This window comes from Anser cygnoides, chromosome 31, assembly GCF_040182565.1.
Source record: "Anser cygnoides isolate HZ-2024a breed goose chromosome 31, Taihu_goose_T2T_genome, whole genome shotgun sequence".
Taxonomy (NCBI): domain Eukaryota; kingdom Metazoa; phylum Chordata; class Aves; order Anseriformes; family Anatidae; genus Anser; species Anser cygnoides.
The window spans coordinates 144,577-162,952 of record NC_089903.1 but is presented as its reverse complement, the minus strand read 5'-3'; the positions used below and the strand labels follow the sequence as shown (position 1 = coordinate 162,952).

Sequence of the window (18,376 nt, the reverse complement as noted above, 5' to 3'; positions counted from 1 at the left end):
GAGGTGGAGTAAGTGGGGGGGCATCGGGGGGCAGGGGGGTGTGGAGACAGTGTTTGGGGGGGGGGGCTGGGGGGGGTTGGCCATGGGGGTGGGGGGGTACATGGGGGTGGGGGGTTGGGGTTACGTCAGGTGGGGGGGGGAATTAAATTGGGGGGCAGGGGGGGAAATAAGGGCCCGGGGATGTTTTGGGCTTGGGGGGGGGCACCAGGTTGGGGGGGGCGTTGGGGCAAATGGGGCCGGGGGGGGGCATTTCGGGGAGCGGGGGTTACGTCCGGTCACGGGGGGGGGCACGGTGGGGTTACATCCGGTTGTGGGGGGGGCCTTGGGGGGAGCAGGGTTAGGGCGGGGGGGGGGGAGAAATTTAATGGGGGGGGCACAGGGACACGGGGGGGCTCTGGGGCAATGGGGCCGGGGGGGGGCATTTCGGGGAGCGGGGTTACGTCCGGTCACGGGGGGGGGCACGTGGGGGGGGGGGGAGGGGCGCGCTCCCCGCCCCCATCCCCACACAAAGGCCCCCCCCCCCCGCGCCCTCCCACGTGGGGCCGCGCGCCCCGCCCCTTCCCCCTCCCATTGGCCCGCCCGCGCCCAATGAGCGCGCGGCGTGTTGGCGCCGGCGGGAGGGAGCGCGAGGGGGGAGGAGGGGCGTGGCCGCCGCTGGCAGCAACCAATGGGCGCGCGGCGGGGGCGTGGCCTGGCGGCGGCTATATAAGGCGCGGGCGGGCGGGCGGGGCCCGGACGCCGCCGAGGATGTCAGCGAGTCAGGAGAGCCGGTGCGAGGCGGGGGGGGCCGGGAGGGGGGGTTTGGGGGGGGATTTGGGGGTTTTGGGGGCACCGGGACCTCGGGGGGGGGGAGCCCCGGGACCTCCCTTTTTCTCCGGGGTGGGGCTGATGGCGGCGGGGGGGGGGGGGGGCCGGTTCCCACCCGCTTCCCATCCCGGCGCCGTCCCCATCCCCCCACCCCCTTCCCCGGCCCCTTCCTTAAAAAAAATTAAAGAGAAAAATTTTAAAAAAAAATTTTAAAAGGGTTTTTTTTTTTTTTTCCTCTACCCCTGCCCCCCCCACCCACGTGGGAAGCCCCGCGCGCGCGCTCCCGCGCCCCCGCCCCCGCCGGCGCGCGCCCATTGTCCTCGCACGCGGCGCTGACGTCACCGCCCCCCCGGCCCCCATTGGCTGCGCGGCGGCGGTGGGGGAGGGGGCGCTTCCGGCGGCACCACGTGGAGGGGAGCGCGCGCGGCGGGGGGAGGGGAGGGGGGGGAGCGGCTTCCGGGTCAGGGGCGGCGGCGGGCGGAAGCGGGGGGTCAGAGGTCAGGGGTGAGCCGCCCCCTTCCCGGTTTTTCCCGGCAGCCCCCGCGACAATGGCCCCGAGGGGATGGACCCGGATGGCGTCATCGAGGTGAGGGGGGCACTGGGCGGGACTGGGTGGGGGGTGGGGTCTTACTGGGGGCACTGGGCGGGACTGGGGGGGGTGGGGTCTTACTGGGGGCACTGGGAGGCACTGGGAGGGGGGTGGGGTCTTACTGGGGGTACTGGGAGGGGGTGGGGTCGTACTGGGTGGTGATGGGCTCTTACTGGGAGCACTGGGAGGGGGTGGGGCTTTACTGGGGGCACTGGGAGGGACTGGGAGGGCAGTAGGGCCTTACTGGGGGCACTGGGAGGGACTGGGATGGAGGTGGGGCCTTACTGGGGGCGCTGGGAGGGCAGGGGGGTCATACTGGGAGCACTAAGGGGGTCTTAAGGTCTTAGTGGGAGGACAGGAGAGCTTTATTGGGGGCACTGGGAGGGGCTGGGAGGGCAGGGGTGCCTTACTGGGGGCACTGGGTGGGGCTGGGAGGGTGGGGGGAGTACTGGGCAGCGATGGGGCCTTACTGGGAGCACTGGGAGGGACTTAGGGTCTTACTGGGAGGGTAGGAGAGCTTTACTGGAGGTGCTGGGAGGGCGGTGGGGCCGTATTGGGCGGTGATGGGGGCTTACTGGGGGTACTGGAAGGGAGTTAGAGCCTTATTGGGAGCACTGGGAAGGTAATAGGATTTTCCAGGGAGGGGCTTAGGGCCTTACTGGGAGGGCAGTAGGGCTTTACTGGAAGCACTGGGAGGGACTGGGAGGGTGATAGGGCCTTAATGGGAGCTCACAAAGTGATTTAGGGCCGTACTGGGAGAACAACAGAGATTTTCTGGGAGGGTGGTGAGGCCTTACTGGGCGGGTAATAGGGCCTTACTGGGAGCACTGGGAGAAACTGGGAGGACAGTAGGGCCTTACTAGGGACACTGGGAGAGAAGTGGCCTTACTGGGATGGGCTGGAAGGGGAGCAGGGCCATTACTGGGAGGGACTGGGACAGACTGGAAGTGGACCAGGGCGTTACTGAGAGAAACTGGGACAGACTGGGAGGGACTGGGACAGACCAGGAGGCGATCAGGCCCTTACTGGGAGAAACTGGGACGGGCAGTGCAGGGCTGGAGCTGTAGCGGGGAGCACTGGGACGGCTGCGGGGGGAATGGGCGGTGCGGGGGGGCACTGAGGGGATACTGGAGGATACTGGGCAGTACTGGGAGGGTATTGGGAGATACTGAGCGGTATTGGGGGGGCACTGGGAGGTACTAGGGAGTACTTGGGGGGTACTGGGGGGATACTGGGCAATACTGGGAGGGCACTGGGGGATACTGGAGGATACTGGGCGGTACTGGGAGACACTGGGGGGTACTGGGGGGTACTAGGGGGGTACTTGGGGGTACTGGGAGGCCCTGGGGGGATACCGGGTGGCACCAGGAGGGTACTGGGAGGTACTGGGGGGTACTTGGGGGTACTGGGGGGATACTGGGCAGTACTGGGAGGGCACTGGGGGATACTGGAGGATACTGGGTGGTACTGGGAGACACTGGGGGGTACTGGGAGGTACTAGGGGGGTACTTGGGGGTACTGGGAGGCCCTGGGGGGATACCGGGTGGCACCAGGAGGGTACTGGGGGTACTGGGAGGTACTGAGTGGTACTGGGAGGTACTAGGGGGTACTGGGAGGTACTGAGTGGTACTGGGAGGTACTAGGGGGTACTTGGGGGTATTGGGGGGATACCGGGTGGCACCGGGAGGGCACTGGGGGATACTGGGCGGTACTGGGGAGGCACTGGGGGATACTGGGCGGTACTGGGGAGGCACTGGGGGATACTGGGCGGTACTGGGGGGATACTGGGCGGTACTGGGAGGGCACTGGGGGATACTGGGCGGTACTGGGGAGGCACTGGGGGATACTGGGCGGTACTGGGGGATACTGGGCGGTACTGGGAGGCGCCCTGACCCCCTCGCCCCCAGAGCAACTGGAACGAGATCGTGGACAGCTTCGACGACATGAACCTGTCGGAGGCGCTGCTGCGCGGGATCTACGCCTACGGCTTCGAGAAGCCCTCGGCCATCCAGCAGCGCGCCATCCTGCCCTGCATCAAGGGTACCCGAACCGCCCCGTTTCGCCCCAAAACGGTGCCCCGAAACGGCCCCGTTGCGCCCCAAAACTGCGCCCCGAAACAGCCCCGTTTCGCCCCAAAACTGTGCCCCGAACGGCCCCGTTGCGCCCCAAAACTGCGCCCCGAAACAGCCCCATTTCGCCCCAAAACGGCGCCCCGAAACAGCCCCGTTGCGCCCCAAAACTGTGCCCCGAACGGCCCCGTTGCGCCCCGAAATGGCCCTGTTGCGCCCCAAAATTGTGCCCCGAAACGGCCCCGTTTCACCCCAAAACTGTGCCCCGAACGGCCCCGTTGCGCCCCAAAATTGTGCCCCAAAATGGCCCCGTTTCGCCCCAGAACTGCGCCCCGAATGGCCCCGTTGCGCCCCAAAATTGTGCCCCAAAACGGCCCCGTTTTGCCCCAAAACGGCGCCCTGAATGGCCCCGTTGCGCCCCAAAATTGCGCCCCGAAATGGCCCTGTTGCCCCCCAAAAATTGCGCCCTGAAACGGCCCCGTTTCACCCCAAAACTGTGCCCCAAACGGCCCCGTTGCGCCCCAAAACGGCGCCCCAAATGGCCCCGTTGCGCTCCAAAACTTGTGCCCTGGAACGGCCCCGTTGCGCCCCAAAATTGTGCCCCAAAACGGCCTCGTTTCGCCCCAGAACTGCGCCCCGAAACGGCCCCGTTGTGCCCCAAAAGTTGCACCCCAAAACGGCCCCATTGCGCCCCAAAAATTGCACCCCGAACCGCCCCGTTGCGCCCCAAAACGGCGCCCCGAAACGGCCCCATTTCGCCCCCAAAATTGCGCCCGAAACAGCCCCGTTGTGCCCCAAAATCGCGCCCCAAAATGGCCCCGTTTCGCCCCAAAAATTGCACCCTGAAGCGGCCCCGTTGTGCCCCAAAAATTGCGCCCCAAAACGGCCCCGTTTCGCCCCAAAACTGCGCCCCGAATGGCCACGTTGCGCCCCAAAAATTGTGCCCCAAAACGGCCCCGTTGCGCCCCAAAACTGCGCCCTGAACGGCCCCGTTGTGCCCCAAAATTGTGCCCCAAAACGGCCTCGTTTCGCCCCAGAACTGCGCCCCGAAACAGCCCCGTTGTGCCCCAAAAATTGTACCCCGAAACGGCCCTGTTTCGCCCCAAAATTGCGCCCGAAACGGCCCCGTTTCGCCCTAAAATTGTGCCCTGAAACGGCCCTGTTTCACCCCAAGAATTGTGCCCAAAATGGCCCCGTTTCGCCCCTAAAATTGGGCCCCAAATGGCCCCTTCCGCCCCAAAATGGATCCGTTTCACCCCAGAACTGCGCCTCAGCGGCCTTGTTTCACCCCAAAACTGTGCCCAAAGTGTCCCCGTTTCACCCCAAAATGGCCCCGTTTCACCCCAAAATGGTGCTGCAAAATGACCCCATTTCACCTCACAAAATTGTACCCTAAAATTGCCGTTTGACCCCCAAAATTGTGCCCCCAAATGGCCGCGTTTCGCCCCTAAAATTGTGCTCCCAAATGGCCCCGTTTCACCCCAAAACTGTACCCCAAATGGCCGCATTTCACCCTAAAATTGTGCCCCCAAATGGCCGCATTTCACCCTAAAACTGTGTTCTAAAATGGCCGTTTCACCTTAAAATTGTGCCTCAAAATGGCCCCGTTTCACCCCAAAATTGTGCTCCAAAATGGCCCCGTTTCACCCCGGAACTCCACCCCAAGATGGCCCTGTTTCACCCTGAAACTGCGCCCCAAAACAGCCCTGTTTCACCCCAAAATAGCGTTCCTAAACAGCCCCATTTCACCCCCCAATCGTACCCCAAAACTGCCGTTCTTTGCCCCAAAATTGCCCCCGAACCCACCCTGTTTTACCTCAAAAGCGTGCCAGAAATCCCGCCCGTTTCCCCCCGAAGCGCTCCTCTTTTGTCCTAAAATCGCGCTTCGGAACGGCCCCGTTTTGCCCCCAAATGAACCGTTTTCCCCCAAATCAACCGTTTTGCCCCCAAATGGAGTATTTTGCCCAAAAGCTGGCGCTTTTGCCCCGACCCAGGCTACGACGTCATCGCGCAGGCGCAGTCGGGCACGGGGAAGACGGCCACCTTCGCCATCTCCATCCTGCAGCAGATCGAGCTCGACCTCAAGGCCACGCAGGCGCTGGTGCTGGCGCCCACCCGTGAGCTCGCCCAGCAGGTACGCACCAGTACGGACCAGTATAAACCAGTACAGACCAGTATAAACCAGTACAGACCAGTATAAACCAGTACAGAGCAGTACAAACCTGTACGGACCAGTACGAACCAATATAAGCCAGCACAGATCAGTACAAACTAGCACAGACCAGTACGGACCCGTAGAAAACCCTAGGAACGACCAGTACGGACCAGTACGAACCAGTATAAACCAGTATAAAATAGTACAGATTGGCACAAACCACTAAAAGACAGTACAGACCAGTAAAAACCAGTATAAGCCAGCACAGACCAGTACAGACCACTATAAACCAGCACAGATCAGTACAAACTAGTACAGACCAGTACAGACCTGTTGAAAACCCTAGGAACAACCAGTACGGACCAGTACGAACCAGTATAAACCAGTATAAAATAGTACAGATTGGCACAAACCACTATAAGACAGTACAGACCAGTACAAACCAGTATAAGCCAGCACAGATCAGTACGAACTAGTACAGACCAGTACAGACCTGTTGAAAACCGTAGGAACAACCAGTACGGACCAGTACGAACCAGTATAAACCAGTATAAAATAGTACAGATTGGCACAAACCACTATAAAACAATACAGACCAGTACAAACCAGTATAAGCCAGCACAGACCAGTACAGACCACTATAAACCAGCACAGATCAGTACAAACTAGTACAGACCAGTACAGACCTGTTGAAAACCCTAGGAACAACCAGTACGGACCAGTACGAACCAGTATAAACCAGTATAAAATAGTACAGATTGGCACAAACCACTATAAGACAGTACAGACCAGTACAAACCAGTATAAGCCAGCACAGATCAGTACGAACTAGTACAGACCAGTACAGACCTGTTGAAAACCGTAGGAACAACCAGTACGGACCAGTACGAACCAGTGTAAACCAGTATAAAATAGTACAGATTGGCACAAACCACTATAAGACAGTACAAACCAGTACAAACCAGTATAAGCCAGCACAGACTAGTACAGACCACTATAAACCAGCACAGATCAGTACAAACTAGCACAGACCAGTACAGAGCCATAGAAACACCTAGAAATGACCAGTACAAACCAGTATAAACTACTACAGACCAGTATAAGCCAGTATAAAAAAGTACAGACCAGCATAAACCAGTACAGACCAGTACAAACCAGCACAGGCCAGTACAAGCCAATATAAACCAGCACAGATAGTACAAACTAGTACAGACCAGTACAGAGCTGTAAAAACCCTCAGAAACAACCAGTACAGACCAGTACAAACCACTATAATCAGTACAGACCACTAGAAGCCAGTACGGACCAGTACAGACCAATATAAACCAGCACAGATCAGTACAAACTAGTACAGACCAGTACAGAGCTGTAAAAACCCCCAGAAACAACCAGTACAGACCAGTACAAACCAGTATAAATCAGTACAGACCACTAGAAGCCAGTACGGACCAGTACAGACCAATATAAACCAGCACAGTTCAGTACAAACTGGTACAGACCAGTATGTACCCGTAGAAACCCCTGGAAACAACCAGTACGGACCAGCATAAAACCAGTAGAGACCAGTACAAACCACCACAGACCTATAGAAACCCATAGGAACCAGTAGAAACCAGTATAAGCCAGTACAGACGAGCACGGACCGGTACAAACTAGTACAGACCAATAAAAACAACCAGTACAGACTAGCGCAGACCCACAGAAACAACCAGTAAAACCAGTATAGACCAGTACAGACCAGTACCAGCCCCCGCCGCCTGGGCAGGGCGGTGCCCCCGTGGCACCGGTCCCGAATCCGGCGGGGGCAGAGCAGCGGCTCCCAGTTCATCCCAGTGCGTCCCAGTGGGCGCCGCTGGTTCATGCGTGGGGCACACGGGCCTGGGGCGGGGGCGCTATGGGGGCTATAGGGGCGGGGGGTGCCTATAGGGTCATCGGGGGGGGGATTTGGGGTGTCTGTGGGGTATTTAGGGTGCCCATAGGGGCTGGGGGGTATCTATAGGGGCTGGGGGTGCCTATAGGGTCATTGGGGGGGAATTTGGGGTGTCTATGGGGTATTTAGGGTGCCCATAGGGGCTGGGGGTATCTATAGGGGCTGGGGTGCCTATAGGGTCATTGGGGGGGAATTTGGGGTGTCTGTGGGGTATTTAGGGTGCCTATAGGGGCCGGGGGGTATCTATAGGGGCTGGGGGTGCCTATAGGGTCATTGGGGGGGAATTTGGGGTGTCTATAGGGTGTTTAGGGTGCTTATAGGGGCTGGGGGGTATCTATAGGGGCCGGGGGTGCCTATAGGGTGCTGGGGGGGATTTGGGGTGTCTGTAGGGTACTTAGGGTGCCCATAGGGGCTTTGGGGTATCTATAGGGGCTGGGGGTGCCTATAGGGTCATCGGGGGGGGGAATTCAGGGTGTCTATAGGGTATTTAGGGTGCCTATAGGGGCTGTGGGGTGTCTATAAGGGCTGGGGATGCCTATAGGGTCATCGGGGGGAATTCAGGGTGTCTATAGGGTATTTAGGGTGCCTATAGGGGCTGTCCACAGGGTATTTAGGGGGGCTATAGGGGCTGTGGGTGCCTATAGGGTGCTGGGGGGGGGGGCTTGGGGTGTCTATAAGGTATTTAGGGTGCCTATAGGGGCTGTGGGGTGTCTATAGGGTGCTCGAGGGGGAGGCTTGGGGTGTCTATAGGGTATTTAGGGTGCCTATAGGGGCTGTCCACAAGGTATTTAGGGTGTCTATAGGGGCTTTGGGGGGCTATAGGGGCTTTGGGCTGTCTATAGGGGCTGTGGGGTATCTATAGGGTGCTCAGGGGTGGGGTTGGGGTGTCTGTAGGGTATTGGGGTGCCTATAGGGGCTGTCCGTAGGGTATTTGGGGTGCCTATAGGGGCTGTGGGATATCTATAGGGTACCCCTGGGGTGCTCGGAGGGTCAGTATGGGGTCTGTAGGGTGTCCCGGGGGAGTTCGGGGTCCTGGCGGGGCTGTTTTTGGGGGCACATCAGGGGATTTTTGGGGCACATCAGGGAAGTTTTTGGAGTGCTGATGGGGAGTGTTTTGGGGCACATCAGGGAGTTTTTGGGGTGCAGGTGGGGAGTGTTTTGGGGCACATCGGGGAGGTTTTGGGGCACATCAGGGAGGTTTTTGGGGTACATCGGGGAGGTTTTGGGGCACATCAGGTTTTTGGGGTACATCGGGGAGGTTTTGGGCCACATCAGGGAGGTTTTCGGGTACATCGGGGAGGTTTTGGGGCACATCAGGGAGGTTTTTGGGGTACATCGGGGAGGTTTTGGGGCACATCAGGGAGGTTTTTGGGGTACATCGGGGAGGTTTTGGGGCACATCAGGTTTTTGGGGTACATCGGGGAGGTTTTGGGGCACATCAGGGAGGTTTTTGGGGTACATCGGGGAGGTTTTGGGGCACATCAGGTTTTTGGGGTACATCGGGGAGGTTTTGGGGCACATCAGGGAGGTTTTTGGGGTACATCGGGGAGGTTTTGGGGCACATCAGGTTTTTGGGGTACATCGGGGGAGGTTTTGGGGCACATCAGGGAGGTTTTTGGGGTACATCGGGGAGGTTTTGGGGCACATCAGGTTTTTGGGGTACATCGGGGAGGTTTTGGGGCACATCAGGGACGTTTTCGGGCGCCGCTCGTGCGTTTTCCGGGGCCGCCGGCAGGGAGGTTTTTCGGGGCGCTGGCGGGGGAGCTTTCGAGGGCCCATGGGTGGGGGTGGGGGGGGGGGGATTTTCGGGCGCCGACGGCCGCGTTTTGGGGCGCAGATCCAGAAGGTGGTGATGGCGCTGGGGGACTACATGGGCGCCTCGTGCCACGCCTGCATCGGGGGCACCAACGTGCGCGCCGAGGTGCAGAAGCTGCAGCTGGAGGCGCCCCACATCATCGTCGGCACCCCGGGGCGCGTCTTCGACATGCTCAACCGCCGCTACCTCTGTGAGTGCCCCCCCCCAAACGGCACCCCCAAACGGCCCCAAAACGCCCCCATAACGGCCCCATAACACCCCCAAAAAGGCCCCAAAATGGCCCCAGAACGGCACCAAAACACCCCCAAAACGGCACCAAAACGGCCCCAAAACTGCCCCAAAATGCCCCAAAACGCCTCCAAAATACCCCCAAAACGGCCCCAAAACAGCCCCAAAACGGCCCCAGAACAGCCCCATAATGGCCCCAAAACACCCCCATAACACCCCCAAAACAGCCCCCAAACGCCCCAACACGGCCCCAAAACAGCCCCCAAAACGCCCCCAAACGGCCCCAAAACGGCCCCCAAAACAGCCCCAAAACACCCCAAAATGGCCCAAAACAGCCCCAAAGCGCCCCAAAACCGCACCAAAACACCCCCAAAACGGCCCTGAAACGCCCCAAAACGGCCCCAAAACGGCCCCAAAAATAGCCCCAAACAGCCCCAGAACGGCCTCAAAGCGGCCCCAGAACGGCCCCATAATGGCCCCAAAACACCCCCAAAACGGCCCCAAACGGCCCCAAAACGGCCCCAAAACAGCCCCAAAACGGCACCAAAACACCCCCGAAACGCCCCTGAAACGCCCCTAAAACGGCCCCTCAAAACACCCCCAAAACGGCCCCAAAACAGCCCCAAAACGCCCCCAAACGGCCCCAAAACAGCCCCAAAACGGCCCCAAAACGCCCCAAAACGGCCCCAAACGCCCCCAAAACACCCCCCAAAACGGCCCCCAAAACAGCCCCAAACGGCCCCAAATGGCCCCAAAACGGCCCCAAAACACCCCCAAACGGCCCCAAAACAGCCCCAGAATGGCCCCAAATGGCCCCAAAACAGCCCCAAAATCCCCCGGGGGCAGCCAGAAATCCCCCGGGAGACCTAAAGGTTCCCAGGGGGGCCCAAAAGTCCCCCAGGGAGCCCCCAAAGGACCCCCAGGTTGACCCAGAGGCCCCCAGGGAGCCCCAAAATCCCCCAGGTGGCCCCAAAACCTCCCGCAGGTTGCCCAAAAGCCTCCCAAGTTGCCCAAAAGTCTTCCAAGTTACCCCAAAAGTCCCCCAGGGTGCCCCAGATCCCCCAGGGAACCCCAAAGGCCCCCAGGAGGCCCCAAAACTCCTCCAGGGTGCCCCAAAATCCCCCAGGGGGCCACTAAAGTCTCCCTGGTGTGCCCCAAAGCCCCCCCAGGTTACCCCAAAAGCCCCCCAGCGTGCCCCAAAGCCCCCTGGGTGCCCCAAAAGCCCCCCAGGTTGCCCCAGAAGCCCCCCAGGGTGGCCCCAAAAGCCCCCCAAGCGGCCCCAAAAGCCCTCCAGATCGACCAAAAGCCCCCCAAGTTGCCCCCAAACTCCCCCGGGTGGCCCACCCCCACCTCCCGGTGTCCCCGGGTGGCCCCGGCGCGTCCCCGGGTGACACCGAACGGTCCCTGGGGGGGGCCCCGGACACCTCCTGGGGTGGCACCGAGGGTCCCCAGGGGTCCCCCGAGGGTCCCCCGAGCGTCGCCGTCTGCCCCCAGGTGCCCCCCACGTGCCCCCAAATGGCCCCAGATGCCCCCAAGTGCCCCCCCCATGTCCCCAAATGCCACCTGCATGTCCCCAAGTGCCCCCCCCCAGCCCAAATGCCACCCGAGCGTCCCCAAATGCCACCCAAGTGTCCCCAGGTGCCCCCCCGTGTCCCCAGGTGCCCCCCCACGTCCCCAAATGCCACCCAAGTGTCCCCAAGTGCCCCCCCCATGTCCCCAAATCCCACCCAGGTGCCCCCCCACAGCCCCAAATCCCACCCAAGTGTCCCCAGGTGCCCCCCCGTGTCCCCAGGTGCCCCCCCCCCACAGCCCCAAATGCCACCCAAATGTCCCCAAGTGCCCCCCCACGTCCCCAAATGCCACCCAGGTGTCCCCACGTTGCCCCCCCACGTCCCCAAGTGCCCCCCATGTCCCCCAAGCGCCCCCCCAGCCCCAAATGCCACCCTCGTGTGCCCAAGTGCCCCCCCACAACCCCGAGCGCCCCCCCACCCCCAAACACCCCCCCCACGTCCCAAACGCCCCCCCCACATCCCCAAACGCCCCCCCCCCAAGCCCCAAATGCCCCCCCATCCCCAAACGCCCCCCCCCACATCCCTGTGCCCCCCCCACGTCCCCAAGCGCCCCCTGGGGACCCCCACCCACTTCCCCAGCCCCCCCCCAGGGTCTCCCCATGGGGACGCCGCCCCCCCCCCCCCCCAACACCACGCCCCCCCCCCCCCCCGTGTCCCCCCCCCCCCCGGGGGCCGCCCGCTGATGACCCCATGCGTGTCACCTGACCCTGGGGGGCCCGGCCCCGCGTCCTGCCCGGCCGCCTCCCCCCCCCCCATAGGGGCTGATAACGCTGCGATGGCTGAGGGCGGCCCCCACCCCCACCCAAAACACGGGGGGGGGCTCGGGACACCCCAGGGTTCCCCCGACCTCTGTGCCCCCCCCAAAGCTCCGGGCCCCCCCCTTTCCTGTGCCCCCCACCCCTGAGCTGTGCGCCCCCCCCCCCCCCCGACCTCTGTTCCCCCCCCCAAGCTCGGTGCCCTCCAACCTCAACGTCTGTGCCCCCCCTCAAGTTCTGTGCCCCCCCCCCGAGCTCTGTGCCCCCCCCAGCCCTGTGCCCCCCTGCCTCAACCTCTGTGCCCCCTCCTCGACCTCTGTGCCCCCCCCCAAGCTTGGAGCCCCCCAACCTCAACGTGTGTGCCCCCCCCCCAGCCCTGTGCCCCCCCCCCAAGCTCGGTGCCCTCCAACCTCAATGTCTGTGCCCCCCCTCAAGTTCTCTGCCCCCCGAGCTGTGTGCCCCCACAAGCCCTGTGCCCCCCCGAGCCGTGTGCCCCCCCGAGCTCCGTGCCCCCCCCGAGCCGTGTGCCCCCCCTTGAGCTGTGTCCCCCCCCCAGCCTTTTGCACCCCCCCCCGAGCCGTGCCCCCCGAGCCCTGTGCCCCCCCCGAGCCCTGTGCCCCCCCCGAGCTCCGTGCCCCCCTGAGCCCTGTGCCCCCCCGAGCCCTGTGCCCCCCCCAAGCCCTGTGGCCCCCCCCCGAGCTGTGTGCCCCCCGAGCTCCGTGCCCCCCCGAGCTCCGTGCCCCCCCTGAGCCGTGTGCCCCCCCCTTGAGCTGTGTCCCCCCCAGCCTTTTGCACCCCCCCGAGCCGTGCCCCCCGAGCCCTGTGCCCCCCCGAGCCCTGTGCCCCCCCGAGCTCCGTGCCCCCCCCCGAGCTGTGTGCCCCCCGAGCCCTGTGCCCCCCCCGAGCTCCGTGCCCCCCCCGAGCTGTGTGCCCCCCCCCGAGCCCTGTGCCCCCCCCCGAGCCGTGTGCCCCCCCCGAGCTCCGTGCCCCCCCCGAGCTCCGTGCCCCCCCCGAGCCTCTGTGCCCCCCCCCGAGCTCCGTGCCCCCCCCCGAGCCCTGTGCCCCCCCCCCGAGCCCTGTGCCCCCCCCGAGCTCCCGTGCCCCCCCCCGAGCTGTGTGCCCCCCGAGCTCTGTGCCCCCTGAGCTCCGTGCCCCCCCCGAGCCCTGTGCCCCCCCCTTGAGCTGTGTCCCCCCCCAGCCTTTTGCACCCCCCGAGCCGTGCCCCCCCAAGCCCTGTGCCCCCAAGCCCTGTGCCCCCCCCGAGCTCTGTGCCCCCCCCCGAGCCCCGTGCCCCCCCCGTGATCTCCGTGCCCCCCCCCGAGCCCCGTGCCCCCCCGTGATCTCCATGCCCCCCCCGAGCTCCGTGCCCCCCCCAAGCCCCGTGCCCCCCCCCCGAGCTCCGTGCCCCCCTGATCTCCGTGCCCCCCCCCAGCCCCCAAGTTCATCAAGATGTTCGTGCTGGACGAGGCGGACGAGATGCTGAGCCGCGGCTTCAAGGACCAGATCTACGACATCTTCCAGAAGCTGAGCGGGAACACGCAGGTGGGGGACACGGGGGCCCCGGGGGGCGCGGGGGGGCCCCCGCCCTGCCCCACCCGGGGGGGGCCCCCGTTGCTGCCCCTTTTTCCCCCCCCCTTTACACAAACACAACCCCGGAGCGCCGGGTCCCCCCTCCCCGGGCTGGAGGCTGCCCGGCTTGGGGGGACCCTGGTGCAAATTTTTTTTTTTTGGGGGGGGGGGGCTTTGGGGGAGGTGGGGGGGGGGGGGGCAAGGGGGGGGGGGTTGGGGTTCCCAGGAGGGGATTTGGGGTCTGGGGGGCGGTCGGGGGGATAATGGGGGGTTGGGGAGGGTTTGGAGATGTTCGGGGGGGGGTTCTGTAAAATTTTGGGGGGGGGGGGGTTGGGATGGAGGCTTAGTTTTGGGGCGTTTTTTATTGGGGGGGGCGTTGTGCATGTGTACGGGGGGGGGGGGGTTGGGGGTTGGGGGGGGGTCCAAGGGGGGGGGGGTTGGGGGGGGCATGTGGATGTTGGGGTGCTGGGAGAGAGCGTAGGAGAATTGGGGGGGGATTGGGGGTCCTGGGGGGGGGTCACAAAGCAGGGGGAGGGGGTTATAAGGTGGGGGGGGCACGATACGATTGGGGGGGGCACGATATGATTGGGGGCGATATGATCATGGGGGCGATATGATCATGGGGGGGGGCGATACGATCAGGGGGGCTCCCATTTCTCCCCCCCACGTTCGGGGCCGCAGACGCAAAACCGGGGGGTCGAAGCTTTGGGGGGGGGCACACCCGGTGGGCCCGGAGGGGGTTCCCTTTGAACCCCGTCCGACCCCGCCGCCCCCCCCGTGTCGCCCCCCAGGTGGTCCTGCTGTCGGCCACCATGCCCATGGACGTGCTGGAGGTGACCAAGAAGTTCATGCGGGAGCCCATCCGCATCCTGGTCAAGAAGGAGGAGCTGACGCTCGAGGGCATCCGCCAGTTCTACATCAACGTCGAGCGCGAGGTGCGCCCCCCCTGCCCCCCCGGGACCCCCCCCGCCCCCCGCATGGCCCTCGGATTTGCGGGGCGCCCCGTGGCCCCCCCGCAGTGACCCCATGCCAGATCCGACCTCCCCCCCCCCCGAACCATGGGCTGCCTCCCGGCCGTGGGGCCGGCCCCCGAAAGGGGGGGACATTTTTTATCGTGGGGGGGGGGCCCACCCCGCTGACCGCCCCCGCCCCCCCCCCAGGAGTGGAAGCTGGACACGCTGTGCGACCTCTACGAGACGCTCACCATCACCCAGGCCGTCATCTTCATCAACACGCGCCGCAAGGTCGACTGGCTCACCGAGAAGATGCACGCCCGCGACTTCACCGTCTCCGCCATGGTATATTTCCCCCCCCCCCCCCCCCCCCCCCGGGTCGTTGTGGCCCCCCCCAGGTGGGTGACACCCCCCTTTTTGTGCCCCCCCCCCCAGCACGGGGACATGGACCAGAAGGAGCGGGACGTCATCATGCGCGAGTTCCGCTCGGGCTCCAGCCGCGTGCTCATCACCACCGACCTGCTGGTGAGGGGGGGCCGGGGGGGGCTATCGTGGGCTGGGGGGGTTATTATGGGTGGGGGGGTTATTATGGGCTGGGGGGGTTATTATGGGTGGGTGGGGGGGGTTATTATGGGCTGGGGGGGGTTATTATGGGTGGGGGGGGGTTAAAGGGTCTGTGGGGGGTTATAATGGTCTTCAGGGGGGATTTTGAGGGTCTTGGGGGGTTATCAGGGTCCTGGGGGGCTACGGGGGGCTTAAGGGGGTCCTGGGGGGGTTAAAGGTGTCCGGGGGGGGCTAAAAGTGTCCTGGGGGGGGGGTTATAATGGTCTTTGGGGGGATTTTGAGGGTCTGGGGGGGGGGGGTTATGGGGGTACTGGGGGGCTTATAAGGGTCGGGGGGGGGTTATGGGGGTCCTGGGGGTTAAAGGGGTCCGGGGGGGTTAAAAGGGTCTGTGGGGGGGTTATAATGGTCTTTGGGGGGATTTTTGAGGGTCTGGGGGGGTTACGGGGGTACTGGGGGGTTATAAGGGTCCTGGGGGGCCTACAGGGGGGTTATGGGGGGGGTTATGGGGGGGTTGGGGTCCGGGGGGGCTAAAAGGGTCTGTGGGGGGGGTTATAATGGTCTTTGGGGGGATTTTGAGGGTCTGGGGGGTTATGAGGGTCCTGGGGGGTCATGAGGGTACAGGGGGGGTTAAAAGGGGTCCTGGGGGGGTTAAGGGGGTCCGGGGGGGGGCTAAAAGGGTCTGTGGGGGTTATAATGGTCTTCGGGGGGATTTTGAGGGTCTGGGGGGGTTATGGGGGTACTGGGGGGCTTATAAGGGTCCTGGGGGGCTATGGGGGGTTATGAGGGTCCTGGGGGGTCATGAGGGTACTGGGGGGGGTTTTAAAGGGTATGGGGGGGTTAAAGGGGTCCGGGGGGGCTAAAAGGGCCTGTGGGGGGGGTTATAATGGTCTTCGGGGGGATTTTGAGGGTCTGGGGGGGGGGGTTATGAGGGTCCTGGGGGTCATGAGGGTACAGGGGGGGTTAAAAGGGTCCTGGGGGGGTTAAGGGGTCCGGGGGGCTAAAAGGGTCTGTGGGGGTTATAATGGTCTTCGGGGGGATTTTGAGGGTCTGGGGGGTTACGGGGTACTGGGGGGCTTATAAGGGTCCTGGGGGGGCTACGGGGGGTTATGGGGGTCCTGGGGGTTATGAGGGTACTGGGGGGGGGGGTTAAGGGGGGTCCTGGGGGGTTAAAGGGGTCCGGGGGGGCTAAAAGGGTCTGTGGGGGGGGGTTATAATGGTCTTTGGGGGGGATTTTGAGGGTCGGGGGGGTTATGGGGGTACTGGGGGGGCTACAGGGGTGTTTCGGGGGGCTATGGGGGTACGGGGGGGTTAAAGGGGTCCGGGGGGGTTTAAGGGTCTGGGGGTGATGAGGGTCCTGGGGGGGTTTTGGGGGGGGGGGACACGCCAAGGTGATTCCCTCTCTGCCCAGCGCCCGGTGCTGCGCGCAGGACGTAGCCCCTTGGCACAGTGCGGGCGGCCGGGGCCGAAGGGAGGGAGCCCCCCCCCCCCCAAAACCCTCCCCAACCCCCCCCCCCCGGCCGCCGACACCCCCTGGGGCCCAAAACCCCCCCCCCAAAAAAAAAAAAACCCGACCCTGATTCCTTCCCCCCCCCCCCAGGCTCGCGGCATCGACGTGCAGCAAGTGTCGCTGGTCATCAACTACGACCTGCCCACCAACCGCGAGAACTACATCCACCGGTGCGGGGGGGGCACGGGGGGCACGGGGGGTCCTGGGGGCGCGGGGGGGGCTGGGGGCGCGGGGGGCGCTTTTTGGGGTCCCGTTGGGATTTGGGGGTCGGGGAGACGCTTTCGGGACAGGACCCAGGGTTTTGGGGAGGGGGTGGGCGCAGGGTTTTTGCCTGGGGGGGGTCACTGAGTGGTGTGCCCCCCCCCGTGGGGTTGTAGGGACACGGGGGGGGCTAGGGACATGGGGGGGGGTGATTTTTGGGGTCCCGTTGGGATTTGGGGTAGGGAAAACGCCTTCAGGAGAGGACCCAGGGTTTTTTCGGAGGGGGTGGGCGCAGGGTTTTTGCCTGGGGGGGGGTCACTGAGTGCTGTGCCCCCCGGGGGGGTCCTGGGGACACGGGGGGGGGGCGTAGGGACATGGGGGGGGGGGCGCTTTTGGGGGTCCCGTTGGGATTTGGGGGTCGGGGAGACGCCTTCGGGACAGGACCCAGGGTTTTGGGGAGGGGGTGGGCGCAGGGTTTTGCCCGGGGGGGGTCACTGAGTGCTGTGCCCCCCCGGGGGGTCCTGGGGACACGGGGGGGGCGTAGGGACATGGGGGGGGCGCTTTTTGGGGTCCCGTTGGGATTTGGGGTAGGGAAAACGCCTTCGGGACAGGACCCAGGGTTTTGGGAGGGGGTGGGTGCGGTTTTTTTGCCTGGGGGGGTCACTGAGTGCTGTGCCCCCCGGGGGGGTCCTGGGGACACGGGGGGGGGGAGCTGGGGGGCGCATAGGGGAGGCGCTTTTGGGGTCCCGTTGGGATTTGGGGGTAGGGAAAACGCCTTCGGGAGAGGACCCAGGGTTTTGGGGAGGGGGTGGGTGCGGTTTTTGCCGGGGGGGTCACTGAGTATTGTGCCCCCCCCCAAATTCTGCAGGATCGGGCGCGGGGGCCGCTTCGGGCGCAAGGGGTGGCCATCAACATGGTGACGGAGGAGGACAAGCGGAGCGCTGCGCGACATCGAGACCTTCTACAACACCTCCATCGAGGAGATGCCGCTCAACGTCGCCGACCTCATCTGAGCGCCCCCCCCCCCGAAAAAAAAACCGGGACCCCCTCCCCAAACACCCCCCCCCCCATCCCCCCCCCCTTTTTTTCTTTTTTTTTTCTTTTTTTTTCTTTTTCGCTCTGAATAAACGTCACTTGTCGGGGGTGAGAAGCCCTCCCGGGAACAAAGCCGGGGGGGTCGCAGGGGCATTTCCCCCCCCTCAAAAAAAAAAAAAAACACCCCACGGAGGGACCCAGGCGTGGGGCTGCCCCCCCCCCCCACCCCCTTTTGTAACGTTTATTTATTGGAATAAAAGCGACTTTGGGAAACCGGCGGTGGCTCCGGCTTTTTATTGGGGGGGGGGGCACCGAGCCCCTCCCCAAAGCCCCTTCGGTGCGGTAAAGACCCCCCAAAAAAACACAGACCCCCCCCCCCCCCCCAAAAAAAAAAAAGCTCCCCCATAAAGCCCATAAAGCCCAAACGGCCTGCCCCCCGCCCCCCCCCCAACCACCATTTTAGGGCAAAATCCGCCATTTTCACCGTTTCGTACCAAACTTTTTATTGCGATCGTGGGAGGGAACAGACCCCCCCTTTAAAAAAAAATGGGAGACCCCCCCCAACAGCTTGGGGACACCCCCCCCCCCATATCCTAACCCCCCCCCCCGACCATTTTGGGACCCCCC

The 18,376-nt window shown here is 63.9% G+C and overlaps 1 protein-coding gene across 1 annotated transcript; it reads left to right on the top strand.

Moving 5' to 3' along the window:
* Positions 1-670: 670 nt before the first annotated feature.
* On the top strand, positions 671-17,742 carry EIF4A1 (eukaryotic translation initiation factor 4A1). Its single transcript, XM_066985258.1, is given in 13 exon segments — positions 671-770; positions 1,345-1,393; positions 3,304-3,436; positions 5,460-5,599; positions 9,388-9,556; positions 13,353-13,462; positions 14,281-14,424; positions 14,650-14,787; positions 14,878-14,967; positions 16,604-16,683; positions 17,583-17,614; positions 17,617-17,654; positions 17,656-17,742. Coding segments are annotated over 13 exon segments (1,218 nt in total). The 5' UTR covers positions 671-747; the 3' UTR covers positions 17,728-17,742.
* The last annotated feature ends 634 nt before the right edge of the window (positions 17,743-18,376 follow it).